The sequence below is a fragment of the Lottia gigantea genome (genome assembly GCF_000327385.1).
Source record: "Lottia gigantea unplaced genomic scaffold LOTGIsca_28, whole genome shotgun sequence".
Classification (NCBI taxonomy): Eukaryota; Metazoa; Mollusca; class Gastropoda; family Lottiidae; genus Lottia; species Lottia gigantea.
In genome coordinates this window covers 572,503-586,479 of record NW_008708898.1, presented here as the reverse complement: position 1 = coordinate 586,479, position 13,977 = coordinate 572,503, and the positions used below count along the sequence as shown (strand labels likewise).

At 31.5% G+C, this 13,977-nt stretch overlaps 1 protein-coding gene across 1 annotated transcript; it reads left to right on the top strand.

The window, feature by feature from the left end:
• Positions 1-4,301: 4,301 nt before the first annotated feature.
• Positions 4,302-5,201, top strand: LOTGIDRAFT_118225 (hypothetical protein; the record flags this gene model as incomplete). The annotated part of the gene is made up of 1 exon (XM_009056507.1): positions 4,302-5,201. A coding segment is annotated over one exon (900 nt), but the record flags the coding sequence as incomplete, so codon positions are not given.
• Positions 5,202-13,977: the final 8,776 nt, after the last annotated feature.

Below are 13,977 nucleotides of genomic sequence, written 5' to 3'. Positions count from 1 at the left end.
TGGATAGTTTTAATAGAACAAGGAATGCTAGATAATTCCTCCTCCCTTTTGAATCTATTGATTTTGTTTTTGCCTTTTCTAATAATAAAAAACCTCAGCAGAAGGAGTAATCCATGTTTACATTACATTGTCACAAACAATCGGCCCTACAACCTCCTTTATAACCATTTTTCTTTTAAAACTATTACACATGCATAAGTACTTCAAATAAAGTCTGTACAAATGTAATCAATTATTTTTTAACACCATCTTATCATAATTTCTATTAGTGGACTAACAATACAAGTCTCACATGTGGTTGTTTATAACTGAATCAGCTTTGAGCTTCAGATAATGGATAAAGAATGCAGTCATCCTCTGTAGAAATCATGAGACCAAACATCTAGATTTCAATCACATTCGATTTCAATAAATTGTTTGCAGACTCTTACACCTAACATAGACTTGAGATTAGGGAATCAACACAATACCTGAAGTATCCAATGGATTCTGTCTAGGATCTGGTAATGTAGCAGGTTTGAGTATTGAAGATACATTAGAGTTGCTACTGGCAACAACACAATCTAAAAATAAAGAAAATAATTTAAAATAGCTTTTTTTTGTTTTATTGTACTTCATTGTGAATATTTGAAATAAATATCCTGTTTATGAAAAAAAATCAGTAATTTCAAGGAAAGTTTATCAATTGTTTACATAAACAAACCAATAAAATTGTAAACACAGATACAATTTATACACAAAATCAGATTTTCGTGAAGACAAATTAAAAAGTTCTGTCTAAAACAAAGTTGTTTTTACCTTTATTTGACACAGAATCAATTTTGGCTCCTAGTGCTGATGGACGAAATTGGAATCTCTGACGATTTTCTTCTTTTGTTTTTGATCCTAGAAGAAATGAACAGGTATATGTAAGCAAGTCCTAGATACTTAAGTTGATCAGTTATTGTATCCAAATATTCAGTTGTCATTAAGTTTGGGATTTTGACAGCCACTGAATGACACTCCATGGGTAAATTATGCTTGATGTTCGATTAGAATTTGTGTTTGGACATGTCCAGCTAATACAGCCAATAGAACAGTCCTTAACAAAATTGTCATTTCAGTCAAATTCTACCACATCACAAGTATACTTACTGTCTTCCCCATGGCCTGTACCAGCACTCTGGGCAAATGGATTAGCACTTGAACTAAAGTTACCTTCAATAACAAATATCATTAAAAGTTAAAGAATTACACTGAAAGTTGATATACAGTGTCTTACAAGAGATGAATTTTAAGCAATATTCTTTTAGTAGACAAGTAGAAGTGACGAAAATCAGCCCATGTCATAATTCAAAGTCCATGGATAACAAAATCAAAAAAGTAGACATGAAATGAATGTAATTGTCATCTTTGAATCTTAGCTGTAGATTGTTTTCAGAATGGAAATTCAGTTTTCATAACAAAATAAAAGAAAGACTTCTTTTGGATTATTTCTATAAATACAAACCATTTTCATTTTTATACATATGTACCCAAACAAGGTTTCTAAAAATTCTTCAGCTAGTTACAACAACTATCAGTAAATTGTATCTATAATAAATACTCTGAATCACTATTCACATATGTAAGTAAAGAACCAGAGTTGTCTCACCTGAACTTGAAATGCCAAAATCTGGTCTGAAATTTCCACCAAGTTTTGATGGTTGTAAAACAGAGGAGGAGCCATTTTTATTTTGATCTGTAGAACTAAAGGCAGATGGTGTTGTACTTGATTGTATCACATTATTTGATGATTGATCACTTGAATCTGAGGTGAAATTTAAAAGGAAATGTCTCAGACAACATGTTTAATATGTTTTTCAGTGTTCACATGGTCATTGTTTCCCAGTACAAAGATATCCTTGACCACAACTTGTGAACATCTGATTAACTATTTATGATAAATTTCTACTTGAATTACACCAGTTATATACTCAAAATATATTTGGCATGGCTTTCAATTTTGATCACTTAACATTTGCAAAGAACTGTTTATAACAATAATTTTTGTGTCTACTATTTGACAAAGAAATTTGTAAAAAAAATTAACATTTTCAACTAAAAATTGTAGGTTACTGGTCATACATAGAGAACTAAATTTGGATACCATTACACCAAAAATAGAAAATAAATGTTACCTACCAGTTAGCCCTGAACTAGATGGTGAATTATCATCATGAGGTAACTGAAAAAAAATGTTTAATTCATCAATATGATTGCATATGAATATGAAGTCTCTCAAACAAGTATTTTGGCAAGTAAAGGTTAGCCTTCATAATACATAAAAAGGATGCTGTAGCAAAAAAAAGCACAATGAATTATGACAAATATGTTCATAGTGAAGTTATGATTTGATCAAAACAGGTTTGTAAAAGGATATGGATTAGGTTACTACAATTGTGTCAATTTTGTGTACATTGGCGATGTAATATTTACTTATAAGTTTATATCTGAGCATTAATGACTTACTGAAGTAGATGAAGTTGTTTCTTTATTAACACCAGAATCAACTGAAACAAACAAAAACATTAAAGGATTGTTAGTGCCATTGTCTTGAAATATCATAAAGATCCTTGTCCAATTGATTATTTCTCTCTGTTAACTGCAACCATCAAAAGGCTGTTCATTGACAGCACTTGATATAGGCTTTCAAAACATCTTTGTGTGTGACACTGGCATCAGCATTAGGTTTATACAAGGATACAAAGAGTGTGTCCTACTCTTTCATCTAGTTCTTTTGGACTAATGCATTAATTTGTCCCTTTCCACAATATTTAGCATCTACATAACGTAAGTATGTCTCTATATCTGGTCTAGCAGTATTCAGTACCACTTTAGAGTGAAAGAATATCTATTCTACAATATATATAATCATATAATAGATCAAGTCCTAGATAACCTAGCCTAGTTTTATACCTAAATATGTCTAATGAAAAAGTCAGTGCAGTGCAGCACCAAGACCAAGATTATTCATACTTCTCAACCTCTTAGGCTGATGTAACAGTTTCCATCTAGGTCTCATCTAAATGCAATTTCTTATGTTACATGATTATTCATTTGCTCATTAGTGGTTAACTAATTTGGAATAAGCCTTTTCACAATGAGAAGAAATTTCGGATTAATTTCGGATTATTTTGAAAATAATACGAGTTTGACCCAAAAATAAAACGTCATGTTTTGTTTGATTCTGGATGCTATTATGACAAATATTCTTTCCTTTAGAAGAAAAGTTTGCAAACATTAAATTTGTGTGTTATTTAGTCCTATTGTAACACAATCATCAATTATAAAAGGCTTCAAAACCGGTAGTTCTCTAACCTGCACCGACATCCGCCATCTTGATTGTTGTGTTTGGATAAGTCACGTGGTAAGAAAGGGAAAAGGGGGATTGGGTAATCCCTCTAAGTCTATAAATAACTTACTTCGCGTGCCCGTGTGCCTGACGTATATGCGTTCGATTTGTATCCTTTACCTTGTTTAATCAACATCATTCAGATTTAAAAAAAAACTCAGATCCTGCACCTTCCTCAGCCATGCAGAATGCAATTAAATTTGTTGACCAGGACAGCTCAAAATGAAATTTTTAGAGCACTTCAAAAGTTATGAAATAATCTCAAGAGATTTGAAGTTGTTCCTTTTGATGGATTATAAGCGTACAATTTAAAAAAAATTCTTAATAAATTTTTTCTCAAGTGACAGGAATTGAAAAAAAAAACGGGATTGAAAAATCCGAAGGTATTATCACTGTCGAGGTATCTTTAACGTGCACAGCTTGTAGCACACGGGGCCTCGGTTTATTGTCCCATCCGAACTACTAGACGCTTTTTCCATGTCAGCCCCTCGTAGCTGCATCACTGACAGGGGGGAAACCGGGTTGAAAAATCCGAAGGTATTATCTCGATCTGTGCCGGGATTGAACCCCAAACCTTCAGGTTAGCGAGCAAGCGTCTAACTCACTGAGCCACTGCGCCTCCCTGTAACTAACGAAGACGGGTGGTATTTACGTGGAGCTTCTAAACATTTTAGACTACCGGTACTATATTTTTTCATTAGTCGGAGGTGTGATGATTAGACCAATTTCGGTCCAAGTATAGTTAGTTTGGCTCAAGAAGTTAATAATGATGTGAATGAATATCAGTCATTCAGGTCACAGTCGCCGTGAGCTATTTTGAGACTCGGTTAGTCTTATTGGCTATATGAACAGAACGAAGAATTGAACGCACCACTCTCTATCAAAGGAGGAAGAAAAACACCAATGCGGCACATTTCTAGAATTTAATATGGCCGACAATGACGAGAGCGTGAAATCAGGGCTCTCTTTTGGATTCTCCAAGAAAATCAACTCCAAAAAGCTTCAAAAATCCGCTGTTAGTGAAGATATTGCATCGGAGGACCATTCGAAAGATTTTGTCACCTCTTTAGAAGGCAAGGAAGTAAAGAGTACGAAACCAAAGCAAGATCGTTCCTCCAAAAAATACGTTATCCCACTGATCAAAGAAAATAAGTGGCGAACTTCAGGAAACGAAATGGACGACAAAGCTGCAAAAGAAATTATAGAAGATTCTTCAAAGTCAAACGAAAACTGGGTTGATAGAGGTGGTGATGGTGTAGACCCAAATTTACAAGTGCCCTTGTTGATGAAAAATAGAGTACCTGCTGGATTTGAAACTGATGAAAAATTGAATGTCGTATTGAGACCTGATGCCCCAGACACTGTCGATTATGAAGAGATACCGATTGATCACTTTGGGAAAGCTATGCTTCGTGGTATGGGTTGGGAAGAAGGTAAAGGAATTGGTAAAAATGAGAAAGCTATAGCCCCGTATGAAGCTGTTATGAGGACAAAAGGACTTGGACTTGGTGCTGATAAGAAACAACCAACAGGAGAAAATGGTAACAATTCCGAATCAAATGAAAAGTCACAAGATCAGAATATTGATATGAAGAAAGGCTCACACTGTGTATTTTTGAAAGGTTCAAACAAAGATATGTATGGTACTATTGAAGGTATTGATGAAGATAATGCTCGTGTGATGGTTAAAATCGCTATAACAGGAAAAACCGACACATTATCTCAGTTCTCAATCAAATTGGTGTCTAAAAAAGAATTCGACAAATACTCTAAATATATCAACAAAGGCAAAGCTGATCGATTTAAAGAGGATGAGAAAAAGGCTAAAAGCAGTGACAGTGAAAGTGATTCTGAAGAAAGTTGTAGTAGATCAAGAAGTCCTCAAAGTAAAGTTAGCAGAAGTAAAAGTCCTGCTGCTAATAAAAACAGAAGTGCAAGCCGCAGTGCCAGCAGAGAAACTAGCGACAGTCGAAGTCCCAGCAAAGAAAGAAGTCCAAGTGTTAGCAAAAAGAAAAGTCGCAGTGCTAGCCGAGAAAAGAGTCGCAGTGTAAGCAAGAAGAGAAGTAGTAGCCCTAGCCGAGAAAAAATTCGCAATGTGAGCAAAAAGAAAAGTCGCAGTCCCAGTCGAGAAAAAAGTCGCAGTATAAGCAAAAAGAAGAGCCATAGTGCCAGTAGAAGTAAAAGCCGAAGTCGTAGCAAAGATAAAAGTAAAGATAAAAAGAAATCCAGCAGCAAACACAAAAGTGCTAGTCGAAGTAGAAGTCGAAGTAAAAGTAGCAGAAAACGTAGCAGAAGTCGTAGTGGAAGCAGAAGTGGAAGTAGAAAGAGAGGCAGAAGTAAAAAACGTAGTAGGAAAAGTAGGAGTCGAAGTAGAAAAAGATCAAGAAGTGATTCCAGAAGTAGCTATAGCAGCAGATCCAGAAGTAGGTCACGAAGCAGAAGTGGAAGTAGAAAGAGAAGTAGAGGTGGTAGAAGAAGAAGAAGTCGAAGTAGAGATAGCAGAAGTCGTAGCAGGAGTAGAAGCAGAAGTCGAGACAGATACAGAAGATATAGTCCAAGACCAAGATATCAGAGGTATAATAATTATTACAATAATTATAATAATTATAATCGATATAATAATTATAATAGAAATTATAGACGACCATATTATCATAGTTATGATCGTAACTATGACCGAAACTATGATCGCAGTAGAAGATACGATAGTAAGTATGAGCACAGGGAGAAAGAAAGGGACAGCTACAGGTCAAGGTCAAGAGAAAAAACTGGAGCCAAGAAACTGCAGAAGTGTGGTGGGGAATGGGTACGATGTCAGATGAAAGTACGAATTATTGATAAAGATATTTTTGAAGGAGAACATTTTAAAGAAAAGGTAGCTGTTGAAGACATTGTAGACAAAGATAAGATTACTTGTAAAACAAGTGAAGGGAAACTATTAGAGAATATTCCTGAATCCGCTTTAGAAACTGTTATCCCTAAATCCAGTCCAGCTTATGTTATAATATTGTATGGCAAGCATAAGGGGTTGGTAGGGGAGGTAATTAGAAGAGATAAAGACAAAGGATGTGCTATGTTAGAATTGTTAAAAGATAGAGGTACATGTATTAAAATTGAGTATGATTCAATTACAGAATTTGTAGGAGAAGTAGATTCTGACTTTTACTTCTGATTGCTACTTTATATCATATTTTGCATTATTAGTCTATGGTTATATATATAATATAATAATCCTATCAAAGCAGAATCAATTTAATGCATACATGTGTGGAAAAAGCTAAAAACTTCTCAATGCCTTTCAAATTTGTCTGACATTTTCACCCCAACAAATTTACATTCTACAACGTAAATAAAACAATTTCTTTTGATTTATATTTGCCAAATGTTAGATAGAGATACATTCCTGTAAATGTTTAACAAATTAATGCACTCAAATTCAGCTATGTATCACTTATACAGATAAAAATCAAATTTTTGGAATCTGGACCTCTGGCAATATCTGATATATGCTGTGTTTTTATAACGGACAATTGATAATGGTTTTTTGAACTACATGAAGTACATGCATCAGATTTTAATCCTGAAAAGGGATACAGATAGCTAAATTTGATCTTTATCATTGGGCAAATATCTAGATAGTTTGATGCCTTCATATGTCATATAGCACATTTAATTTTTTTTTTCACTTGTTATCATTCTTAAAAATGTTAAACAATCTTATAGCAAGATAAGAGAAGTATAGATAATGTTTTGATAAGATAAAAAATAGGATTTGTAAATGTTGATTATAAAATTGTATATTGTTGTCCATTATTGATTTGTCTTGTAAAACTTTGGGAGTCAAAACTGCAGTTTTACTCTCATTAGAATGACGTTCCAAAAATGTTTTCAGAGATTGCTTAATACCTGCTTCTAATGCAATATTCCACCTTGCTTGTATACAGTTTCTTTGGAATTTGTGTTTCTTGTGAAGCAAATATGCAAGTGTACACTTTTTGTAGACAGTTTTACTGTTAAAATAATTTTCAGATTTAAGTTTGAAATTTAAACTTTTGAAAAGTTAGATATTTTGTGTGTCAATTTTATATTCAAATGATTAATTTGTCTTATCAGGTGTCAAATTTTGTTTGTTAATTGCCATATAGATTTCAATGCTTGTGAGGAATAACTATTGTTTAAAAATGTGCATGTACATAAAAGAAATATCATTTTATCCCAATATGTTAAATTGAAGAAATTTTTGCTTTAATGTACTGGTAACTACTAATTATTGATACTTTCACTCATGATCATAGTAAATTCCTAAATTTCACAAGTTTTTGTATTATTTTACACATTGATTGTATTAATAATAAAATAATTCTCTGCTTTAACAGATTCCAAATTCTTCATTATGGTTAATTATTAATGGTAAATACATGGTCAAATTATTTAATCAATGGTAACATGGTGGAGATACAATAATTATATTAGATATAAGATTATTGGTACCATATGGTTTATATTTGAAGAAAATGGAGATATAGATATAAGATATCAATGGTTCAAATATAGATCATCGAGAGATTCTACTAGGCAATTATTCAGGTTCAAGGCGGGAGGGAAATTGATTCAATTTTTAATTAGTTATTCATATCAAAGACTTCATCTAGATGCATTCATGCTACACATCAAGAACTAAATTGCTTTGCTTCGACAAAATTCCGAAAATAATTTCAAAAAAGAAAATTCAAGATATGAAAAGCATGATAACTATTACAATTTTCAGTATTGGTGATTCCAGACATAACTAAATGTTTCTTTCAGTTCTTGCACTGGACAGAAAAGATTTTTTTCAGCTCAACAAGAAGTCTCAAATATTCATTACCTTACAAGCTATAACCAAATGGTTGATATAAAATATCTATTTAATGGTAATGGTAAATTGAATTGTTTAATGGTGATATTCAGTAATCAGACATAAAGTAATTTTCTTTTACTTTCAAATTTATTTGGCCCTATTATAAGAGAGTCTATTTTGATTTCAATACCATTTGATAATTGGAATTTGGTGGTTCATTATTGTTATAGAAGTAAATGGCACAGTTATGAATCAAGCTTTGAAATAAGAACAAACAGAAGAAATATCTCTTTATTGTACCAGAACATGTAGAATTATTTTGCTCAAAAAATGGTAGAAAATATCTGACAGCGTAAAATTTCTGAATGGTAAAGATCTAATGGTAAATTATTATGTAAGATATCTGACAAGATTTTTAAATGGTATAAGATTGCTATTGGTATAAGTTATCTGATGGTGTAAGATTTTAAATGGTAGATTATTTGATAGTATAGAATCATGAATGTTAAAAGATATATGATTGTGTAAGATTATGAAAGTAGAAGATATATGAATTTAAGTGGTATAAGAGATCAGATGATGTAAGATTATAAATGGTATAAGAGATCAGATGATGTAAGGTTATAAATGGTAGAAGAGATCTGATGATCTAAGGTTATAAATGGTATAAGAGATCAGATGATGTAATCTTATAAATGGTATAAGAGATCTGATGATGTAAGGTTATAAATGGTAGAAGAGATCTAATGATGTAAGATTATAACTGGTAGAAGAGATCTGATGATGTAAGGTTATAAATGGTAGAAGAGATCTGATGATGTAAGGTTATAAATGGTAGAAGAGATCTGATGATGTAAGATTATAACTGGTAGAAGAGATCTGATGGCGTAAGATTATGTATGGTATCAAATATCTGATGGTAAGAGATTGAATGGTATCAGATATATGATGATCTATATCAGTTATGATATACTATCAGTTGGTATTAGAATTTGAATGGTATGTGATAATGAGTGGTAAATGGTACAAATATTTGAACAGTCAGTGCAAGACCTGATGGTTGTAAAGTTTACAAATTAAAAAAAAAATTATCTGAGTTAAATGGTATGTATTTTGTAGCAAAATGAATGAAATTGAAGAGTTTCAGTTAATTGCATAGGAATTATCAAGACAATAAAACCCGAATTTTACTATAACATAATTACCATGCATGCATTCCAGAGAAAAATGCAATTGTGTATAATGATTATATAGAATTTATTCCATTTATTTAATGGTAAAGTAAGAAGTATAATCTTAAATATTTGATGGTAATGATGATTTGGTTATTAGTTATGAAGTAGGAGTAAATCCTTAATGGTAATGTCAATTGTAAAAGATGGGATGAGTTTCTCAATGAATTTATGGTGGTATTTGTGGTTAATGGTAAAATGGGAGAGATTCATACAGAAGAATTGTTGATATTCAATGGTAATTGAACTCACCATAAAAGACTTAAGCAGAATCATGTATTTTGTGGTAAATGAAATAAAATTATGATTTTATTGAGTTTTTATTTTCGGAAGGTTACATAAAGCATAATCATTCAGTTCACTCTTCATAAAGGGATATTTGATAGAGCTTAATTTTGGTTATCTGTATCACTTTTTATATGCCCACATGACTTGGGATATGTATATTATCACCCATGTCGTTGGCTCCGTCTCTAGAAGGCACAATTCTTGACTGATTTTGACGTAACTTAGTATGATTGTTTGTAATTACCCAAAGTTGAACCCTATTGAAAATAGCAAAATAATTCGTATGAGTTATTGCCCTTGTTCTTGAAATGCTCGTAATTATTCTAGAAAGTGCAATTCTTGACGGATTTTGATGAGATTTGGTGTGAGTGTTTATCAACCCTATGGAAATACATATTTCATATTGGTGATTGTTGCTGTACTGCTAAATATTTTTATTCAAAATCAAAGCTGCCAGTGGGTGTATATTACCTTGCCTGGTAAGCTATCTTAAGGACATCCAATTATAACTTTACTTGAAAAGGTTTATTAACACTTTCAAAGAGACAAGGACATTATTGGCCCAATCAATGTGTTCTGATTTGATTAATAGGAAAACTAAATATAGGACTATTAATTCTAGAAACTGATATGAATAGTGAAAGTTATATTAGATGGCTTTTAATTCTGAAGGTGCCATGGATTGCTGAAAATCAAACCAGCAGTTGGTTTATTGGTAGGTGATAATCAACATCTACTTCTGACCATTAGACACTGATGTATATTGAATTTCGTAGTAGGATACAGCAGTTGTCATAGTCATGTCTTAACAGATAAACAGAGTTATTGCACTTGACTCAACAAAAAAAAAAAATGACCAATGGGCTTCTGAGCGGAATTACAGTCTTCTGACTTCTGGCCACGTATTCTAGAGACGATCTTAGCACTAGGATGTCCTAGAATCAATGTTAGAAGATAAGAACCTAGGACATCCTAGCGCTATGAGAATAGTTAGCCTGGTTTATTATTCTATTGGCTGAGATGATCTGCCAGCGTGAAATAAAACAGAAGAATGTAGTATAGTATTTTATTTATGATTTATATAGAAATGAGCAGCTAGATTATCTCAACCCCAACTAAAAATAATAAAAGCACAGTGTAAACAAGAAACAAATATAAAGTATGATTGAACATAATGAGCAACTTTAGGAAATTAACATGATTATAAAACAATTAATTCTAATGTTTTTATGATAGATATATATCATTCATTGAAATTCAATACATTATTTTAGGTTATTTAACACAACAATCAAAATGTCTTTGATATTGTGGTTTATCTAATATTAAAATCTACAAATTCAACAAATAAAGGCTATAAAAATAAGCAACAGTGCAATTGTGTCAAAACTGTAACTACAAAAATGATACTTAATGTCAATCTAATTGAAATTTATGTTCAAATTTCAGCCATATCAAAGCTCTCCATCTAATATTTCAATTTTAATGATATTTCATGTTTATTTTGATTAAATATGGCATGCTATGCTGATATGAGCCATACAAATACAGAATGTTAGATAATATAAGGTCGATAACTACACATTAAACAGGCTCACTCTGTATTAACAAACAATAACTTGCTGTCAACTCTTCAAATGAAAGGGCTACAAATTTGAATAGCATGAAATAATGTATGTTATAAAAAATATGGCAGCCGTATAGAAAAATATAATATACATACACAGAAAGTTAAATAATGATTATAAATGATACATCTTATATATTTGTAAAAAAAACTTTATTGTGCATTATGACAATACACAGAATTGTTTACAAATATTTATCAAAAATCATGGAAAAGCAAAAATATGTCTACAACTAAAATCGGCAAGTTAAAAAGGCAATACATTATTTCATATATACGATTACCTACTAACTTGCAGCATATATACAGAAAATAAGCAAGAAAGCATCGATTTCCATTCAAAATGTTGGTATATCTTTAAGATTCCCTAAAATACTCAAATTTCATGAATTAATTCAAACATATTAAAATATTAATCAATGTTGGTCCACCATTTGTTAGTAAGTAATGGAATTAATTAAAAGTATGCTAAAATCCTAAGGCAGAAAAAGATTGCTGCCTAAATAATAAACAAAAGAGATAATGCTCTTAAGACATGATTCAAAATCACCTATATATTACTTTCAGCATCATAGACTTTCGAACTTTAGGGCCTTGTGCAACTGGGTCTCTAAACATTTCAAAACCCAATGAACTCATCTCTATGCCCCTGACTTTTTGAAAATGTCCAACCTCTAATTCCCAGCCTTCAATATTCAACACACAAAATTTAATAAACAGGTCTTTAAGCTATATTTCATAGTTAATTTGTTCATGAATAAAAATGTTTTTGCCATTTTTCAATTATTCACAGTAAAAATGATGATTATAGTTTACAATTATAACTTATTCTCTACAACATCAGTATTATTGATTATAATAACAAGCATTATACTTTAGCCATAATCTATAATAATCAGCACAAAATCATTGAAAGAAACTTGAGGAGGGTTCTAGTATATTGCAGATATCAGCACTTTTATTCATTTTCGCACATTCTGAAAAAGATAAATGAATATAGATGAATTGAATGGAAAACCTAGGTCCTGAAGAGAGATTGAAAAAAAAAGAAAAAAAAATTAAGTTTCTCATTGGATTGATGTACTATATACCAAATTTGGTAAGAGCAATCTTGAGTTTTGCATTTACTTCATGAACAAAACTTGCATATCAACTTAAAATATCTCTGAAACTTTTGATCTCAAATCTTGTGTATTTCATTTAAAGATACACATATAGCTTTTGTTTGCAAAGTTCCAATTTCCTGATTTTCTATTATTCTAGGAACTAGAACCTTTATACAAAATGTTTAATGCATACCTGGTGTTTATCTGCGATGATCATCATTTACTTCCTCTAATTCCCTCATACATTCAATTCTTTCAACCGAAATATTAGGATCTAATTCAGTTACAGATCGTATGGCTTCAGCTAATAGCTACAATTTACAATAAATATTTCATGATACAGGCATTTCATTATTTATTCACATGTGTACTTTAAAAACTTTTAAGTCTGATTTTCAAATTTTTGTTCAGGGTAACATTCAGTATTTACTCTGCTTTTGACTATTATAGCAATATTTCAAAATATACCAAGTTAATTCAGGCACACTTTAAAGCATCTTTTAATACTTTGCTTTAAAAAAAAAAGAAAAACCTACAGAATCATGGTCAACATCTTCCTCTTCACTCTGAATAACAACTTTTCTTTCAACACGAGTTTCAGTAAAACCATCTTTTTCTGTCTTATACTGTAATTAGATCAAATCAGGTTTACTAGTATTTCTAATTTTAACTATACAACAAAATCTATACTAAAAAAAACAACCAAAACTATTCATTTCTTAAAATCTATCTAAATATAAAGCAAAAATATGTATGTTCTTATTTGGATCAATTCCTAAAATAGAAGGTTAAAATAAAGAAGATTGACATTATTGAATAGAATGATCTGTGGCTCTCTAAACAACTTACAGTGGTTGTTTCTATTGTTTGTGATCTGGAACTGTGGGCCTGGGAACTTATCAAAACACCATCATCAAAATCATAACTGTTGTTTGGAGGAAAGCCTTCTTTTTCATAAGTTACAGTACGGGTCTGAGTTTTCACTATGGGTACATTCTTAGTTGAAACTGGTTGCTCATCCAAATCAGGGTTGTAGTGAAACGTCTCAGTAGCAACTGTAGGTGGCTGTATACAGAGGACAATAAAACTTATTCAGATCGGTGGTCAAATTAGCAGAGTTAGGCATTGCTTCTTAGAAACTCAATGTCTACTTCAAAAAATATTTTCAACTCTGCACATACAAATAACATAATATCTGAATTATGCTACCTGTAACAGTTGAAAAATATTCCTGAAGTTGATCTGAATTTCATGTGGCCCTGTTAGAAGCAATTCCATCTAAAGGGACTTTTTTAATCATGCGCATGCAAATCAAACTTGTGTTTTAAATTTTGTTCACAACAAACATGCTAAATGAAAGATTTTATGTTATGAAAATGGATGTTTGACTAGGACCTTGGGCAATTGAAATAAAATAAGGTTTGATTGCCCAGCCACCTACAGAATTAAGTAAGTACTGTATATTATGAAAAATAAAACTTGATTTTCCAAATATTTAAACCAACCCCTCT